At 58.0% G+C, this 17,978-nt stretch overlaps 2 protein-coding genes and 1 long non-coding RNA gene across 7 annotated transcripts; 2 read left to right on the top strand and 1 right to left on the bottom strand.

Annotated features, from left to right (window-relative positions):
- Positions 1–1,178: 1,178 nt before the first annotated feature.
- Positions 1,179–2,537, top strand: COX7A1 (cytochrome c oxidase subunit 7A1). Of its 2 annotated transcripts, none has more exons than XM_051836093.3 (4): positions 1,179–1,237; positions 1,760–1,846; positions 1,971–2,055; positions 2,424–2,537. In XM_051836093.3, the coding sequence occupies exons 1-4, from the start codon at positions 1,223–1,225 to the stop codon at positions 2,477–2,479; spliced, it is 243 nt and encodes an 80-aa protein (XP_051692053.1). In that variant the 5' UTR covers positions 1,179–1,222; the 3' UTR covers positions 2,480–2,537. The 2 variants fall into 2 exon arrangements, with proteins under 2 accessions (XP_051692053.1, XP_089175600.1); XM_089319474.1 differs by having other exon boundaries at positions 1,179–1,342.
- A 610-nt stretch (positions 2,538–3,147) lies between these two features.
- On the bottom strand, positions 3,148–11,574 carry CAPNS1 (calpain small subunit 1). The gene is given in 11 exon segments (NM_001082264.1): positions 3,148–3,695; positions 3,781–3,839; positions 7,027–7,143; positions 7,274–7,352; positions 7,434–7,502; positions 8,805–8,869; positions 8,952–9,009; positions 9,156–9,245; positions 9,557–9,590; positions 10,549–10,762; positions 11,434–11,574. Coding segments are annotated over 10 exon segments (795 nt in total). The 5' UTR covers positions 10,746–10,762; positions 11,434–11,574; the 3' UTR covers positions 3,148–3,668.
- On the top strand, positions 10,701–16,443 carry LOC108175738 (uncharacterized). 4 transcript variants are annotated; one of them, XR_016224884.1, is made up of 3 exons: positions 10,701–10,832; positions 13,411–13,555; positions 16,340–16,443. It is a non-coding gene; the product is annotated as an uncharacterized LOC108175738 (long non-coding RNA). The 4 variants fall into 4 exon arrangements; XR_016224883.1 differs by lacking the exon at positions 13,411–13,555 and adding an exon at positions 15,161–15,293 and having other exon boundaries at positions 10,720–10,832; XR_016224882.1 differs by lacking the exon at positions 10,701–10,832 and adding an exon at positions 10,847–10,934.
- The last annotated feature ends 1,535 nt before the right edge of the window (positions 16,444–17,978 follow it).

Below are 17,978 nucleotides of genomic sequence, written 5' to 3'. Positions count from 1 at the left end.
AGGAAGCTCCTGGCTCCTGGCTTCAAATCGGCACAGTGTACCGGCCATAGCGGCCATTTGGGGGGTGAGCCAACAGAAGGAAAACCTTTCTCTCTGTCTCTCTCTCTCTCACTGTCTCTGTCAAATAATAATAAAAAAAAAAAACATTAAAAAAAAGTAAAATAAAATAAACATTTAAAAAATCAAAAACAGTGGAGGAGATAAACAACAGTGTAATGGTGATAATCTCAAACCAAGAGATGGGTCATGGATTGGGGAACCTCATTATACCTTTCTCTTCGCTTTCGTCTGGGTTTGACAATCTCCTTGATAAAATGTAGGCTAGAGGCTGGAGCTGTGGCATAGCAGTAAAGTCTGCAGTGCCGGCATCCCACATGGTCGCCGGTTTGAGTCCCAGCTGCTCCACTTCTGATCCAGCTCTGGTGGCCTGGGAAAGCAGTAGAAGATGGCCCAAGTCCTTGGGCCCCTGCACCCGTGTGGGAGACCTGGAAGAAGCTCCTGGCTCCTGGCTTCAGATCAGCCCAGCATTGGCTGTTGTGGCCATCTGGGGGAGTGAACCAGTGGATGGAAGACCTCTCTCTCTCTCTGTGCCTCTCCTCTTCTCTCTCTGTGTAACTGATTTTCAGATAAATAATTTTTTTTTTTGAAGGAAGGTAGCCAAGTCCGAATACCGGTGAACACAGCATTTAACCATAACCACCATCCCCAAAATTGTAGGCTAATACAAAATACCTGATCTGTGAACTTACTTCTAAGAATAATGACTTTTTCTGAGGCCCTTAATGCTTTGAGAGAGACTGACTCGGTCCTCACGCTGCAGACACGGAAAATGGGGTTCGATCTTTCTCTAGGGAGATGGAACAAGGAGCTCAAACCCTAGCTTCTCTCAGCCCTCGCTCCCTTGCTCCGCCACCCCAGCCCAGCAGGGAGAGGCCCGGAGAGGAGCCCACTCGGCCCAGGTTTCCCTCTCCTCTCCTACGCACAGAAATTCCAGGGCAGAAGCCAGCGCGGGGCGCGGCGACCTGGCGCGGGGTCTTGTCGGCCCGTGGGGGACACTCCCGGGTTTGCCATCCGCTGCGCGCTCACCCCGCCCCGGCGCGGCCACGCCCCGCCAGCTGTCCGGCCGCGCGGCCTGGCCGGGGCTCCCCGCGCGGGGAGGGCGCTGTGTGTCCTTGGGCGGAGCCGGGAGGTGACTCTGGCCGAAGAGGACGACGGACGCAGCATGAGGGCCCTGCGGGTGAGGGCCCCCAACGGCCGGGCCGGGCTCCCTGCTCAGCGCCCTTACCCTAAACATCCCGGGATCTGGGGCCGTGCAGCTCCCCCCCCAGTCCGAGCTGCGGAGGTAGCTGGGACCCCAGAGCCCCGGGGTTTAAAGCTCTTCCCTTCCTCTAGGGCCCCTGGGGGCTGGGAACCTAACACCCCTAACTCTCGCTGACACTTCAGGGGCTGCCTGGAAACCCCAAGGGACCTGCCGTCCAACCCCCCCACGTTCATGGGACCTGACCTCTCATTAATCCAGGGAGCCCCAGATCCCCCCAAAGCATCAAGACTTGGGCTCCCAGAGCATGAGTCTCCTTCAGGGCAGCCTGGTAACCTCCAAGTCAGTTCTCTTCTGGCCTTTTCTTGCCAAGAGCCCCCTCCCCACCTTCCCGGGCAGGTGAGAGGCCTGGGTAGGGTTCATCCCACGTCCAGGCCTCTCCTCCCCACCATGCCAGACCCTCCAGGGGCCTCCAACACCACCCGCTCCCGACCCTCCCAGGTGTCCCAGGCGCTGGTCCGCTCTTTCAGCTCTACAGCCCGGAGCCGCTTTGAGAACCGAGTGGCTGAGAAACAGAAAGTCTTCCAGGTAGGGGCAGGGGAGTGAGGAGAACGCCCTGGCTGTAGACTGGGTCCCCTAGCAAGTGACGGGAGGGAGGGATACGCTGTATGGCATGGCCAGCACCCCCTTCTCATTGGCACCCCCCACCCAGGCGGACAACGACCTCCCGGTGCACCTGAAGGGCGGTGGGATGGACAACATCCTCTACCGCCTGACCATGACCCTGACTCTGGGAGGTGAGTGCAGAGCCCGTGTGGCCTGAACTGCAGCTGGGGGCGGGGGTGGGGGGGACAGCTGGCTCTTGGTCTGGGGTTTGGGGAGAGGACCCTGAGCTGACCAGGCTGGGGACCATGACTGGTAACCAGGGAAGGAGATACCTAGGCTCCCGGTCCTGGGCTGGGGATGGGCCTGGGGCCCAGGTAGGAGCTGAGCAAGCACCCAGCCTGGTGCAGACCAATGCCAGGGGATCCCCACCTGGAGTCCAGTTTGGAAATGGATCCAGACTGGTGTCTGCAGAGCCTCGGTAGGGGCTTCAAATCCCAAGCCAGGAGGTTCAGGGTGGCGATTGGGGTCTCAGACTGTCACCCCCACTTCTGCTTCCCAGGCACTGTCTACAGCTTGTACTGCCTTGGCTGGGCCTCCTTCCCCCACAAGAAGTGAGAACAAGACGCCTGGAGGACACAGGGGACTTCAGTATCAATAAATGCGCTGGCTCTGGCCTCTGTGTGTGTGTGTCCAGGCCATGCTCCCATCAGCCCCTGGCCTGTGCCCTGTGGATGGCCTGCGGCCCCAGCCCCTGCCCCCCCAGGCTGGACCAGGGCTACTCCCCATCTCCCAGTATTGCTGTCGCTCCGCCCTCCACTGAGACCTCCAAACACAGGCCTTGGGCTGTGCCTCGGGGCCTGGGGCCCTGGGGTGGTGTTCCTGAGTGGGACAGGAGTCCTGGGACCTGCTGTGCGGCCCTCTCCCCAAGGAGGAAGTCAGTGCTGAGCACCGGCCAGCAGACACAGAGGCAGAGGCAAGTGAGGACAGACTCACCCAAGGCCGGGGCTGAAACAGCAGCGCATGTGGCCTCGAGGGACAGAGCCCAAGATGGCACTGGGACCTCCCAACAGCCTGGGCTTCCGGGTCCCAGGCTCAGCCTCCAAACCTGTGAGGGACTGAGCAAGAACCAGGCCACACCCCCCAGCATGAGACAAGGTCAGAGACGGGACCAGGAGCCAAGCAGATCCAGGCCTGGGGAAGGCAGGAGACAAAAGCCACCGCGCCCCACCCACTCCCCAGCGCCCAAGCCACAGCCACCCCTCAACTTTCAGAACAGGCGAGGTCCCATAGACAGCAGCCACTAGGGTGCATTTATTTCCTGCTTGGCCTGGCAGGCTGGGGGCAGAATACAAAGGCACTGGGTGTGTGGGCCTGGGATGGCCTGCAGTGTGTTTGGCTGCCCGGGTGGTAACCGAATCTGTGTGTCAAGGTGTGTAGGGACCGGAGTGATCTTTCCAGAGCTGAGAGAGGGCCCTTGGGCATGGAAGCCACCCAAGGGCTGGGCTTGGCACAGACACAGGACAGAGGTTATACAGAAGGTATCAGATGGGTGTGTCAGGAGTGGGGTGACAGAGCATGCTAGAATGTCTTGGAGCCAGGGGTAACTTAGGGTGTGGCTCGCTGGGGCGTGTTGGGCTGTGGGTATTGCCTGAGAAGCTGGATGCCAAGGGCTGAGGGAACCAAAGGCCTGTGGGTCAGCAGGACCCAAGAAGACGCGAAGACAGACAGGACCTGCCCTGGGAGAGACCAGGGTCCGAGGTGACTCCTCCGGCGAGGCGGAAGGGGGCGGCTCTGGGGTTTCCACTCAGGAGTACATCGTCAGCTGCAGCCACTGTGGGGAAGAAGGCAGAGCTCAGAGCTGGCGCACGGGACAGCGGGGGGGCCAGGCACCCGTGAGCCAGGAAGCGGGTTCTTACCTCCTGGATGTTCACCTGGATTTGCCCAGTGCCGTCTTTGTCAAGAGATTTGAAGGCACCTGGGGGAGAGAGAGTACAAGTTAGATGGGAGGGGAGAGACGGGCTTTTCGGGATGATCTTACTCCGGCACACGGGATGATGGTGACGTTAACAGTCACAGCCGGCACGCCCCCGGCACGCCCCCGAATATTTACTCTGCAGGAACTCAACAAAGTGCTTTCCATGCTAACCCATCTAACCCAAGCGCCATTTGAAAAATGAGGCTCAGGGAAGCGGGGCAGTGTGCCCCAGGTCACAGAGCGAGAAAGTGAGAAGTTAGGATGGAAAGCCAGGCTGCTCCCCAGCTCAGGAATGGCCTCTGTCTCCCGACCTGCACCCCCCAGCCCCCACCGCCGTCTGTGCTCCACCCTCCCCGGTTCCAGCCCCGGCACCGAGGCTCTGAGTCTCGGCGATTCCCATGCTTGCCCTGAATCGCGGCTCCATGTTCGCCACTCACAGCCGGCCCAGCCGAGTGGCGCCTGCACTGTCTCTGCTTCTAGGCGTTCATCAGTCACCACCCCCAGTGGTGCTCTGGGCACCGCACTCCCTACCTGCCTAAGGGCTGTTTCTGGGGCCTCCTCATTTGTTACCCGTGGCTCCCGCCGTCCCTGTGGCCCTGACATCTCGCACAGCTGCCTCTGTTCCTCTAGCACACGCATTGCACTGTCCCCCCGAGGGTCTCTCTGCAGCCAAACCTGGTCTTGCTCCTGCCCTGCCTAGGACCCTCCTGGCTCTCCAAAGCCCCTGGTAGAGTCTGAGCACCGCCCTGGGATCTCGGGAGGCCAAAGGATCTTTCTGTAGTCAATCTTTTTCTTTCTGTAATCCTTTTCTAAAAAAAGATTTATTTATTTGAAACGTGGGGTGGGGGCAGAGGGAGAGGGGACAAAGAGACCATTCATTCTCCAAATGGCTGCAACGGCTGGGGCTGGTCCAGGCTGAAGCCAGGAGCCTGGAGTTCCATCTGGATCTCCCACGTGGGTAGCAGGGACCCAAGCACTCTGGCCATCTTCCACTGCTTCCCCAACGCATCAGCAGGGAGCTGGATTGGAAGTGGAACAGCCAGGACTCGAACTGGCACCCATATGGGATGCCATACCCTGAGGCAAGAGCTTAGCTTGCTGTACCACAATGCCGGCTCTTCTTTAGCCAAACCTGATCCTGTTCCTTCCCTGTCTGGAACCTCAAGGCTCTCCAATCCCTTAGTAGAATCCGAGCACCATGGACCTGGCATTCACAGCCCCCTGCATGGCTCCTGCTTTCTGTTCAACTCCACCCACATCTCAGACAGATCCAAGGTCAAATTCCTTCCCAGGTTCCTAGCTGAGTGGCTGTGAGACTGCAACGTCACCTCTCTGAATCCTAGATTCCTCCTCCATGAAAAGGGGAAATAACTCCTACTTCTCAGGGATGTCTTAAGAATTCAGTCTGGGGCCAGCACTGTGGCGTAACAGATTAAGTATCTGTCTGCAGTGCCAGTATCCCATATGCGTGCTGGTTCGAGAACCAGCTGCTCTACTTCCAATGCAGCTCCCTGCTAAGAGGCTTGGGAAAGCAGCAGAAGATGGCCCAGGTGGTTAGGCCCTTGCACCTGCATGGGAGACCCAGAAGAAGCTCCTGACTCCTGGTTTCAAATCAGCACAGCTCTGGCCATTGCAGCCATCTGGGGAGTGAGCCAGCAGATGGAAGACCTCTCTCTCTCTTTCTCTCTGCCTCTGCCTCTCTGTAACTCTGCCTTTCAAATAAATAAATAAATCCTTAAAAAAAAAAAGTATTCAATATATGGGGAGGGCCTGCATCTCCTATTAGATTGCCTGGGTTCAAGTCTTGGCTCTATTTTGTACTGTAACTTCCTAGTAATAATATGTACACTAGGGGGCTGGCATCCCATACGGGCACTGGTTCATGTCCCAGCTGCTCCTCTTCTGATCCAGCTCTCTGCTATGGCCTGGGAAAGCAGTGGAAGATGGCCCAAGTGCTCTCACATGGGAGACCTGGAAGAAGCTCCTGGCTCCTGGCTTTGGATTGGCTCAGCTCCGGCCATTGTGGCCATTTGGGGAGTGAACCAGCTGATGGAAGATCTTTCTCTTTGTCTCTCCCTCTCTGTGTAACTCTACCTCTCAAATAAATAAATAAATCTTTTTTTAAAAAATATGTACACTGGGATCATGGTTCGACACTCTGGGTCCCTGCCACCTTTATGGGAGTCCCGGAGTGAGTTCCCAGTTCTCTGCGTCAGCCTGGCCCAGCTGTAACAGTTGTGGACAACTGGGACTGAACCCTTGGCTGGGAGATCTCTGTCTCACTTCTCTCTCTCCCTTCCTCCCTCTTTATCTTTCAAATAAAATAATTTTTAAAAGATTTTATTTATTTCAAAGTCAGAATTACAAAGAGAAAGAGGGAAAGACAGAGAGAGGGAGAGATCTTCCATCCACTGGTTCACCCCCCAAATGGCCACCATGGCCAGGGCTAGGCAAGGCCAGAGCCCGGAGCCAGGAGCCATTAGTTTCTTCCAGGTCTCCCACATGGGTGCAGGGGCCCAAGAACCTGGGCCGTCTTCTGCTGCTTTCCCAGGTGCATTAGCAGGGAGCTGGATTGGAAGCGGGGCAGCCAGGACTCCAACTGGTGCCCATACGGGATCATATGGGATGTTGGTGCTGCAGACGGCAGCTTAACCTACTATACAACAGCACGGGCTCCAGTTTTCTTTCTTTCTTTCTTCTTCTTCTTCTTTTTTTTTTTTATTTTAGCACAGTAACAGCCATAAAAGCCCTCCTGGCCTAGTCCCTACCAACCCATCCCAACCTTATGCCTCCTTATCCCACCCTCTCTGCAGCACTCTTTGAGTTGTACCACTCTTCCCTACCCTCTTACTGAGTTCCCTCCTCCTTGGCTCTCACCCTACACGTACTCTCCTCTGGGGAGTCCACCCTGGTCCATCAGATTCGCCAAGTGCCTCCTAGGTTCCTCTGGGCAGCTCCAGGCACCACCTGAACACACTAGGCCTCCCCTGTCACAGCCCCGCCACTGTGACCCAGCCACAACCAGCTTGGAGGGGTCACTACCTGGTGACTGGGTCTCCTCCCCTGCGGCTGTGCCAGTCACTGCAGGGGCCCTAGCCTCACCCACGTCTAGGTCAGGCTTAGAGACTTTGGCCAATGGAGGTTGAACAAGTCCCCACCCAGGACAGCAAGCGAGAGGGTGACTCACGGAACATGGCGTCCAGCCTGACCAAGCAGCTGATGAAGTTGTCAAAATCCATGTTTCCTGCCTCATCTGAATAGCGTCGGATGATCATGTTGTAGAGATGCTCATTCAGGTGGAACCCTGCCAACGGTTTCGTCCTCAGGCGTGCGTTTTGGGGGAGGCACTCAGCTCACTCCCGTGCCCAGGACTCCGGCTCAGCCCAGCCTCGCCATCCCACCCCCAGCCCCGCTGGGTCCCTGTCAGGCCACACCTGCTGCCTCAAAGGCTCCCGGCAGTTCCCGGCTGCAGATGGTCCCTGATCGGTCAACATCAAACTGTTTGTATATGGCCTGTGGGGACAGAGGTCAGGGTTCAACGGGGCATCATGCGGCAAGGGGTCTCTGTGACTTGGGGGTCTGGATGCCACGCACCTGCCACTTTTTGATGTTGTTCCACAGGTACTTGAACTCCTCAAAGCCCAGCTTGCCCGTGGTGTCGCTCTGGGGGGAGGTTGTTAAGGACAGTGTGACAGCTGTGCCCAGATGCACGCCACGTGCGCGTTGTGTACGTGATGGGAACCCGGGCTGCAACTCCTGCTCCAGTGCAACCTAGTCATGGCCCCTGCGCTGCGGCTTTGTTACCTGTCTATCCACATAGCTCTGCGTTTAGAGTTCTCGATAAGAATGCTCTTTAATTCCACTGGGAATGATACTGAGCTCCAAACTCCCAAATGCCTCATCTACAAAGAGTTGTTAATTCCTCATTCATAACATTCTTGATATTAACTCATTTAATTAATGTTAAGACATATTTACAAAAAGGAAAAGAGTATTCTAAAAATTCTAAGGAAGTAAGGTAAGCAAGTGGCTGCTGGATTTTTGGCAAAACTGAGATCCTGTTATAAAGTCCTTAGCTGAAGGCCTGGCATTTAATAAGCGCTCAATAAACAACAACAACGGCCGAGACTTACCAAGTTGTCTAGTACATGCCCCACTCTGTGCTCCACTCCTCAGGAACACTGCTTTTCTCACTAAGTCCTCAGGACACCAGCCCTACCAGAATTGGTCTCAGAGAAACAGACTCAAGGCGGAAAGGTCTTCCCAAGTAAGCCCACAGGAGCAGCCAATGGGTGCACGCCACGTGTGTTGTGCTGTGCTAAACCTTTTGCAGGGAGCTCGTTTGGTGTCGCCATGATGCACACTCCACTTTGCAGACAGGGAAAGTGCACAGAGAGGCCGTTAAACTGGGTAAAGGGTACAGCCAGGTTGTTTCACCCTAGGTAATATGTGCATGAGCACATGACACATATGTATGCACACGTGTTGTGCTACTCTGTGTGCTGGGTGTGCACGTATCGAAGAGCTGCTAACAACTGGCCCATATGCAAATACACATGTGTTCCCATGGACGTTCCTTCATATCCCTTCACGTGTGTATGTGTGTGTATGGGCATGTGAGTGTTATAAGCTTAGATTCTCAGGGCAAAAGATCTCAGTCCAAATTCCTATCCTGCTGCCTACTCTTGAATTATAGCTTCAGACAAATGACTGCTTCTGCCTGATGCTGAGTCCCCCACCAAGCACTGGAGTATAATAATGTGCCCACTTAACCGCATGGCTGTGAAGGGCCAGTCAGTCAACGTAAGAAAAGTGCCAGCTGCGACAGCTCATGTGTCACTTGTTGCCACGTGCCTACAGGTGGGTCCATGAGCGGGGGTACAGGAAAGCTAGCCTCTGTCTCATACTCGCAGAAAACCCTCTGTTCACCCAGGGCCCCTCCCCCAGACTGTCCCCCAAGGATACGTCCATCACGGCCACCATGCTGCGACATGTGTCAAGGCCAAAGCCATCGGTCTTCAGATCAGGGTCTGCGAGGAACAGGGTGAAGATCAGAGAACATAGGTCAGAGTCACCCCAGCCCCCATGCCTCCACAGCTGCCCAGTACTCACGTCGGGTCACAACCTTGTTGAGAATGTTCATGAGTTCTGTGGCACTCACCTCCATGTCCTGGGGGCAGAAGGCAGACACAAGTCAAGGGGGACAGCAAGAGGCCTGGGCAGGTCATGAAGCGGGAACTTTGGGGCCATGGGGGTCACACAGCCCAAGGTCAGGTGGGGCTGGGCTGGGGCAGGGCCAAGCCCCAGGCTACTTACATCTCCGGCCAGCTGGGCAAACAGTCTCCGGAACTGCCGGACCTCTTCGCTCTCGTTGGCCTCAATGTTGGAATAGTGGGTTCGTGGGGGCTGCCGAGGGAGGAGACCTCAGGGCTGGCTGGGGGCGGGTGCCCTGGCCAGGGCAGCTCCCTGAACCCCAGCACCCTTGGAGGGAAAGGCAGAGAAGGCTGGGCGGCGGGCTGATCGGAGGAGTGAGGGGTGGTCGGGGACCCAGAGGGGAGCAGCGCAGCACGGGTAGGGCCCCGGGACAAGCTGAGGGCCCTGGCCAGGAAGGCCCTTGATGGCGGAGGAAGTTCACTACCAGGGGAAGAGAGGTCAGACTTCTCTCAGGGGACAGGGATGGAACTTGGAGAAGGCCTCGGAGCAGAGGGGCGGCTTACCGGGGGCTCCGGGTTGTACTGCGCAGCTGCCTCGCTGAGAGGAGACAAGGGGGAGTTAGCGCCGGGGGCGGGGCCTCCAACGGGCAGCGCAGCGGAACCCGAACCGGAACCGGAACCGCCAGTTCCGACCCCCACACCCCAGCCCACCACCCTTCGCACCCGGTCCCTCTGCCCCTCGACCGCCTTCGTCCTCATGTGTCCCAGTCCCTACCGCCTCGTTCCTCTCCGTCAGGCCAACGCCAACGGCGGACCCGCCCCCGCGGGAGGCAGTGACCAGTGACCAGCCCCCCACTTCTGCCCTGACTCCTCCATATGCGCCGCCCCTTCGAGGGCTGCCGCCATGGGCTCTGCCCCCACTTCCCAGGGCTTCAGCTCCGTGAAGTCCCAGCTGCCCAGGACTCCACGCCATCACCCCCCTGCCAGAGGCCTGTCTTCTCAATGTCGCATTCCAGCCCCGCTGGTCCCCACCCATTTCCAGGGCTCGCTGCTTGCTGGCCACCTGGATCCCAACGACCTGTCCTACCCCTACCAATGCATTTTTCGTCCATTAATCCAGCCAATTCCTGGCCAGGCTCAGCCCCTTCTGGGCCATTTGGCCTATCCCATGGGGCCTTTGGCCTTTTCTGGGCCCACCTACCCAACGACCCCCCACTAGAAGCATAGGTCAAACTCTACTCCCATGAAGGGGCACCCACTCATTAGCCCCGCCTCCTAACACTCCTCTCCAGGTTAGCCAGAGCAGGTGCACCCAGTCCCAGAAGTCCCACAAGTCCCACTTCCCAAGGCAGATCCGGGAGCCATCCACGTGAGGCCCACATCCAAAATATGCCCGCGAAAATCCCCGCCCCCCTGAAGTGACATCCAGGCTCATTAGGGGTCTGCTTCTGATGCTAAGCCTTAATTAAAGCCCTCAAGGCAGACTCCAGATGAACCCTTGTGTCCTTAGACCACGCCCCTCCAGGCCCCGCCCCGGCCCCCAGGCCCCGCCTTACCTGATGGCGCTGATGACTCCGCCCAGGATGCGCATGGCTGTTCCGCCGCCGCCTGCTCCCCCGCCGCCGCCGCCGCCGCCGCCACCGCCCCCAGCCCCGCTGATCAGGCCTCCGAGAACATTCCCTAGGCCCCCGCCCAGGCCCCCGCCTCCCCCGCCGCCGCCGCCGCCCTTCAGGAACGAGTTAACCAGGAACATGGCTGCGGCTCAGACTCCTGAGGGGAGAAGGGAGTCCAGTGGCCGCCTCGCCCGGGCCTGCCCCCTCCCGCAAAATACGCATTTCCGGTAGCTGGACGTGGGGGGGACTCCGGGGCCCCTGGGCGGGGGCCGGTCCTCACACTGGGTCTGGGTGCCCTTTGCACGGCTGGGATGGGGACGGAGGAGCAGGTTTGGAACTCGTGGCGTGGCGGACGCAGCCCTGGCTGCAAGCCTGGCCAGCACTGAGGGGAGGGGTACAGCGGGGTTCTCCCGATGGGGTCCCAGGTTGGCGTGAGGGACCCCCGACGAGTCTGGGTGCTCAGCTCTGAGATCCAGGGTCCCATACTTGAACTTGGGGGTCCCGGGCGGGTCAAGAGGCTTTGGGCGGGGCTTAGGAAATCTAAGTCCCCGAGATGGGGACTGGGAGTCCTAGAGGCCCGGGAGAGCGGGGGTCCCCACCGGAATTCGGAGCTCGGATTTAGGATCTGGACGCCCCGTGGGAGGCTCTACAGGGCACTATTAAGTCGGTGGGCTTGTGTCCTGGGACAGGGAGGGTCCTAGGGACAGGATAACGGGGGGTCGGGCAGGACGGAGGGTTCGAATCTGAGGTCATGAGTCTGGGAGACCCCTGAGGCCAGGGATGCAAGGTGCAGGGGGAGTCCGGGCAGAGCGCTCCCGCTTCACTTACTCGTCCGGCGGTCCGGCGGTCCGTTGGTCTGCGGCTCCCGGGCCTCCCGCTGCGTCCGGCTCCGGAGGGCGGGGCCCGTGACTCATGCAGCGACTTTCGGGTTAAACCCTGGCGCAGCCGGGCCGCCATCCGCGCGGTCCTAGAGCTGCTCCGCCCTGCGCGTTTCCGCCGCCCGAGGCGCCAGCCCCGCCCCGGCTTGCTGGGTGCCAGGGCCTCTGCCCACCTCTGCGGCGCGAGAGCGATCGCGCCCGGGGACAAGATCTCCACGATGCACCTGTGCCTGCCTCGGACCAGGCCACGCCGCGGTGCGCTCTCGGAACTCGCATCCGTGGCAAGGACTGAGGCTAGACTGGACTCCCCTGGCCCCTGCGGCCGCCCACGGAGGCCGCCTGTGCCTTTTCCCACCTGTGTCGCTAGCCCACGGTGTCGCCTCGCTCTTCCCGCCTTAGAGGGCCGCGGGCACGGAGTAGTCCCCTGGCCGCGGCCTGGTTTCTCAGGGGGAGGGAGACAAGATGTCTGCCGCTTGCTCTCCAGTTCCAGCCTCCACCCTGTGAACGCCCAGTACTTTTCCGGGGCTTCTCAGAGGGACGGGAATCAGGCTCCCAGGTGCTCTGGCCCTCAGCCCCTCCCCCGGGGGGCGGCTAGAACTGAGCTGGGATCCCGACCTGCCGAACCCCCACCCCCCAGGCCCCTGTCAGAACTAAGTGACAAGAGTTTGGTGAATGGCAGCTGTCAGCTGCGGCATTGGAGCCCACCCGGACTCCTCAGCGACTGGACTTCTGCGCGTGCCATACGACAGAGTCAAATGACCGCCAGGCATTCCAAGCGCTTTCCATGTATCGGCCCGCTGGTGCTCCTAACGGCCCTTTGGGATGGGTGCTGTTTAATATCCCCATTTTACAGATATATAAACGGAGGCTCAGCCCAGGCAGCCAGGCTTCTAAAGCTATATCCTTAACCACTACCCTCGTGGTAACATCAACGGCATAATTAATATGATAATAACAAGATCACGCCTGACAAGCAGCGCTTCCTGAGGGCTTGCTGGGGCTGGGTCTTGTCTGAGGCGGGATCCAACCAGACAGGAGGTGCAGGCTCCCAAAGTCAGGGTCACAGCCGGTGACAGGACCAGCTCTGAACCCGACGAATCTTTCGGCAATGACTAATCTGAACGCCCTCCTGGGCTCAGCTCTCCCTGCCTCCTGCCAGAAGCAGACTCATTTGCATGGCCGGGACACTCCTGCCTTTTGTGTTGGATTTTTATTGTGGCCTGCTTGTGTGCTTACTTGGAGGGCTTTGGGTATCAGCTCAGGGGCCTCCTCTTCTAGGAAGCCCTCCTGGTCTTCACCCCCACCCGAAACTAGATAAGGCTTCCAGCTAAGTGCTCTCCAAATGCCTTGCACTTTTTCATGCCATTCACTGCCAATTACAGTCAGCTCTGTCTCCCTGGGCAGCCAGGTCTTGGGTTTGTTTCGGTCTCTTGTCTGTACCACACATGCCACAGATGCCACCTCCTCCCACGGCTTAAATGCCACCCTGCGGCTGCCAACACCCAGAGTTCTACCCTGCAGCCCAGGTGCCTCCAGGCTGCCACATCCGGCGTGCTCCGCCCGCGCCGGGGCAGAGGGTGCAGGATCTCAGAGGGATGTCAAGCTCCACACTCCTGAAACTGAGCTTCTGACCTTCTCCAAACTCGCCGCCTTCCACACCCGGGCCACAGCGTCACTGTCTCTGTGGAGAAACACGCCAGGCTGGTTCTTGAGCCCTCTCTCTCTCCACATCCACCCCACCCCCACCAGTCAGAACTTGCTGGCTCCATCTAAAGAATCTGGGGTCCTTCCCCTCACCTGCCATCCTGCACGGTGCTTGCCCCGGTCTGTGGAGGCTGTCGCAAGTGTGCATGGGCTTCCTCATTTTTTTTTTCTCACCATAATAAAAATCTTATATTTCTATTTCCCATGAAATGGACGCTGCCAGGCACAGCAGCCTCCTGCCTGCTCCCTGCTCTTGGTCCTGCCTCCTACAGTCTGCTCCCCCACGCAGCCCTGCAGGAAGCCCGTGGACATCTGAGTTGGGTTGGGGTCCTCCTGACTTCGCCCTCTCTGGCTGCATCTCATCCCAAGTAAGAGTCAAAGGTCTCTCTGCAGCCTCCACGTCCCTACCCTTCCCCTCTCTGCCCTCACCTCTTCCCTCCCGAGAAGCTGGGCCTGGGTGTTCCCAGCTGAGCGCACAATTCCACGAGGAGGCTCTGCGAGCTGGCAGTGTCCACACGGCCTCTGGCCCGGCGTTCAGGGCGCTGCTGCTCCACTACCGAGGCCCTCTGCAGCTCCCCTTCGTGCCCCACGTCTTACAGCCCAAGTGTCCCCGTCTAGGGCGCTCAGGAAGGTCCTCAGGTCTCCGATCATACCCCTAGCTGTCCTCAGTCATCAGCGGCTAGCATACCGTACACGTCACTTCTTTATCCCGTTCCTTGTCCATTGCCTCCGCTAACGTGAGCTCCCAGCAGGCAAGGATTCCTGCCTGGCTCATTCCCTGCTATGATCCCCCGTTCCTCAAGTCCTGCCACACCTTAGGTGCTCACCAGTACTTGTTGACTATAGGAATGAAACGTTTTCTGTGTGTTTCTCATTGAATTGTCAGCACCATCAGCGAGAGAGTAGAGCAAGCATTTCTAATGCCTTCCCCCATTTCCCAGGCTCCTTTGCATTCAGCCATGGTTACGCAAAGTGCTTTGGCCTTTGGTGAGTGGAAGTGTTGAGTGGGCTGCTTTAAGCCACGCAGTTGTTGTTCACTGCCTGGGCAACAGGGGGAGCTCTGCGAGCACAGAGGTTCCCCGGGCAGGAAGCCAGCTGTGCTGCTGAGGCTGGCAGGGAAGACAACTGGCCTATGTTGTTGTCCAGACCCACAGCTCACTTTGCATGAGAAATACGTCAGGGCTAGCACTGTGGCCCAGTGGGTTAGGCCACTGCTTACAATGCCTGCATCCCACATGGAAGGGTCAGCGGATCCAGTCCTGGCAACGCCACTTCCAATCCGGCTTCTTGCCGGCGGGCCTGGAAAGGAAGCAGGGGATGGCCCAGGCCCCACCCGTGGGGGCCATTTCAGTAGTGAACCAGCAAATGGAGGATGTTTCTCTGTCTCTCCCTCTCTAACTCTGCATTTCAAATAATGATACAATAAATACTTAAAAAAAAAGAAATTTCAAAGTGTTAACCCATAAGGCCTTGGGTGTATCTGCTGCTACAGTGTCACGGGGCCTAGGCTGACTGTTGCAGATCTTACAAGATCGGCACCCAGGGAGGTGGCATCACTTGCCCCGAAGCTCACAGCCGGTAAGCGTGGTTATCAAGACCCGGATGTGGGAAGTGAGCGTCGTCCCTTACGCTTTTAACTCTCACAGTGTGCTGCCTTAACAACATGAATGTTCTAGAACACCAGCTACTAAACTCCCCGTCATCATAACCACTCCAGCGAGTGCGCCACGGCGCCAGGCTGGAGTGATGGCTTTAAGGCCCGTCTCGCCAGGGCCTCTCACAACCCTCTGAGCAAAGAAGTGGAGACACAGAGAGGTGGAGGCCCTTGCCTGGGCCCACACCGTGGAAGGCAAGGCCAAGTTTGCACCCGTGCGTGGTTAATGCCAAGTTGTTGTGCAATGACTAATCCAGATACCTGTCCCGTGCCTACCAGCCTGCGGCGGGTCTGAGCCACTTCTGTTGCTCCTCCCCAGGTCCCCTGGCAGCCGGGCTCTCCCATGGGCTGGGACTCTGCAGGATGACCCCTCCCATCACTTCGCCAAGAAATCCTTTCTCACATCACCCACCACGGACGGGGAAGCTGTCCCACTACATCTTTCCGGGGAGGTGAGGCCTTTCGGACGTAATAAGTTCACTCAGGAAGGTTCATGACTTTCTTGCGGCTCTGGGCTCGTTCTGCAGAGTGGGTTGTTACGAATGAGCCCAGCCCCCTTGCGCTTGCGTCTTCGATGCCCACCTGCTTGCCTTCCCACTTTTCCCGATGTTCTGGGGGGGCACGAGGTGCCAGATGTCGCTGCCTGCTCTCGGACTGCCAGCCTCCAGCATCATGAGCCACAAACAAACAAACAAAGACTGCTGTCTTTTTTTTTTTTTTTTTTTTTTTTAAGATTTATTTATCTATTTGAAAGGCAGAGTTACAGAGAGAGATGGAGAGAGAACTTCCATCCACTGGTTCACTCCCCCAGATGGCCGCAACGGCCAGAGCTAAGTTGATCCGGAGCCAGGAGCCAGGAGCCAGGAGCTTCCTCTGGGTCTCCCACATGGGTGCAGGGGCCCGAGGACTTGGGCCATCTTCTGCTGCTTTCCCAGGCAGAGAGCTGGATCAGAAGTGGAGCAGCTGGGACTTGAACCAGCGTCCATACGGGATGCTGGCACTGCAGGCGGCGGCTTTGCCTGCTAGGCCGCAGGCCCATTCCCTCGGGGAATCCCGTGCTGCCTGAACCCCAGCCCTGCCTCGCCGACAGCTGCTGGTTCCCTTGCTCCCAATCCTGTGAGCTGAGCAGTTGGGCGTTTGTGTTTTCCACAGGTGTGCTGATTTTTTTTTTTTTTTTTTTTTTTGGACAGACAGAGTGGACAGTGAGAGAGAGAGACAGAGAGAAATGTCTTCCTTTGCCGTTGGTTCACCCTCCAACGGCCGCCGCGGCCAGCGCACTGCGCTGATCCAATGGCAGGAGCCAGGTACTTCTGGTCTCCCATAGGGTGCAGGGCCCAAGCACTTGGGCCATCCTCCACTGCACTCTCGGGCCACAGCAGAGAGCTGACCTGGAAGAGGGGCAACCGGGACAGACTCCAGTGGCCCGACCGGGACTAGAACCCGGTGTGCCGGCGCCGCTAGGCGGAGGATTAGCCTAGTGAGCCGCGGCGCCAGCCAGGTGTGCTGATTTTCACAGTGACAGACTTTGGAAGCAGCTGGGAATGCTTGTTCATTGCACGCAATACAGCCGAGTCTATTAAAAATCGTCACCCGCTCTCCCGACATAGCCTCTCGTTAGATTTCTCCTCGGCTTTTTTCCTGGGAACACGGTAAGGCATTTTTGACCAGCCTGCACATGCAAATTTGCATCCTGCTCTCTTCTGCTGAGAGTCTGCATGACTCGGCAGTGAGCAGCTGCACGCCCTCGGCGGCGCACCTGGGACCTGACGTGACACAGCGGAATGACACAGCTGCTCTCAGTGACCCTCATCCTCAGTGAATAAATCAGACAGGAAGGCGGGGCTTCCATTTCTCGTGCGCCCGTGCTCTGGAGAAGCGGCGGAGTGAGTCTCCATTTCCTCTTTCTCCTTCTCACCGCCCGGAACGTGGCTGGGCTGGCAGCCATCTTGGATCACCCAGCCCTGGGTGCTCGCCCCATGCTCCAGGCAGACAGGAGGAAGAAGTGTGGGTGCTGGGTGCCAAGAAGCCTTGAAACCAGCCCTGCTCAGGCTGCCTTGGAAGAAACACAATCCTAGTTTCTTTAATCCACTGACATCCCGAGTTGTGTTATGGGGTTTATATGAAATCCCACGGAACCTACAGGGCCCTTTAACATATGCTCTGAGCACTCTCCCACGACCTTCAACATGTCATTTGCAAAGTGTTCCTGATAGTTCTTCATTTGAGAGTGACTTTCCCCGCATCGAGAGATACGAGCTACGTGCTCGCTTCTTACACCTGCGCGGTTGGTGACCACTCTGGTCAACAGCAGCACCGGGAGCTTCCAAGGCTGGGTTACAAAAGGCCAGGCGGATTTTGCCTGCTTCTCCCCTGACACTCCCTCGGGAGAAAGCCAGGAATAAATAGTTCAGCTGCTGCTGAGACCGCCCGGCTGGGAAGGCCGCATGGAGGTGCTCTGGTTACAGCCCCAGAGCCCAGCCGGCAGCCAAGCTGAGTCACCTCGGATAGCCAGCCTGGTGAGGCCTACACTCGAGGGGAGGGCTCTTAAAGAGAAACAGAACTAAGTGCTTTGTGGGCACACTGTAAACCCATCACCACCTGTGGGGCTGGTGCTGTGATGCCGCTGTATGCAACACTGGATCCCGTATCAGAGCGCTGGTTCAAGAGCTGACTGCCTGGCTTCTGATCCAGCTACCTGTTAATGCACTTGGGAAAGCAGAGGATGGCCCCTGCACCCACATTGGAGACCCGGATGGAGTTTTTGGCCTCTGGCTTCTGCCTGATCCAGCCCTGGCTGTTGTGGCCATTTGGGGTGTGCACCAGGGGATGGAAGATGGATCTCTCTCTCTGTTTCTCTGTTACCCTGCCTTTCAAATAAATACATTTCTAAAGAAATAAATAAACCCACCGCAACAGAAGTTATAAACGCAGCCCCTAACTCTCACCCTAAAGAGGCCACATACTGTAAGCAGCGGCCTGGGCCTGGGGTAGGCGCTGGAGACGCACTCTGCCGCTCTGGGCCCGACGGCTCCATGCCCTTTCCTGTCTGCTGTAACCAGGGCTGCAGCTCCTAGGCGCCCCTTTCACTGGGGTTCACTGGGGGCTGAGCCAATGGAAGCACAGGTGAGAGACGGGGA

Source organism: Oryctolagus cuniculus, chromosome 18 (assembly GCF_051225735.1).
Source record: "Oryctolagus cuniculus isolate XC-2025 breed Fujian yellow rabbit chromosome 18, ASM5122573v1, whole genome shotgun sequence".
NCBI classification, from domain to species: domain Eukaryota; kingdom Metazoa; phylum Chordata; class Mammalia; order Lagomorpha; family Leporidae; genus Oryctolagus; species Oryctolagus cuniculus.
Note: the sequence above shows the minus strand (reverse complement) of the source record. Positions and strands in the feature narration are given on the sequence as shown.

What these genes read in the sequence shown, in the direction of transcription:
- COX7A1 (XM_089319474.1), top strand. Translation starts at nt 1,223, where the DNA reads ATGAGGGCCCTGCGGGTGAGGGCCCCCAACGGCCGGGCCGGGCTCCCT. An exon ending in CCCCAGTCCGAGCTGCGGAG is followed by an intron (nt 1,343 to 1,759) that starts GTAGCTGGGACC and finishes CGACCCTCCCAG; the next exon opens with GTGTCCCAGGCGCTGGTCCG. An exon ending in CATGACCCTGACTCTGGGAG is followed by an intron (nt 2,056 to 2,423) that starts GTGAGTGCAGAG and finishes TCTGCTTCCCAG; the next exon opens with GCACTGTCTACAGCTTGTAC.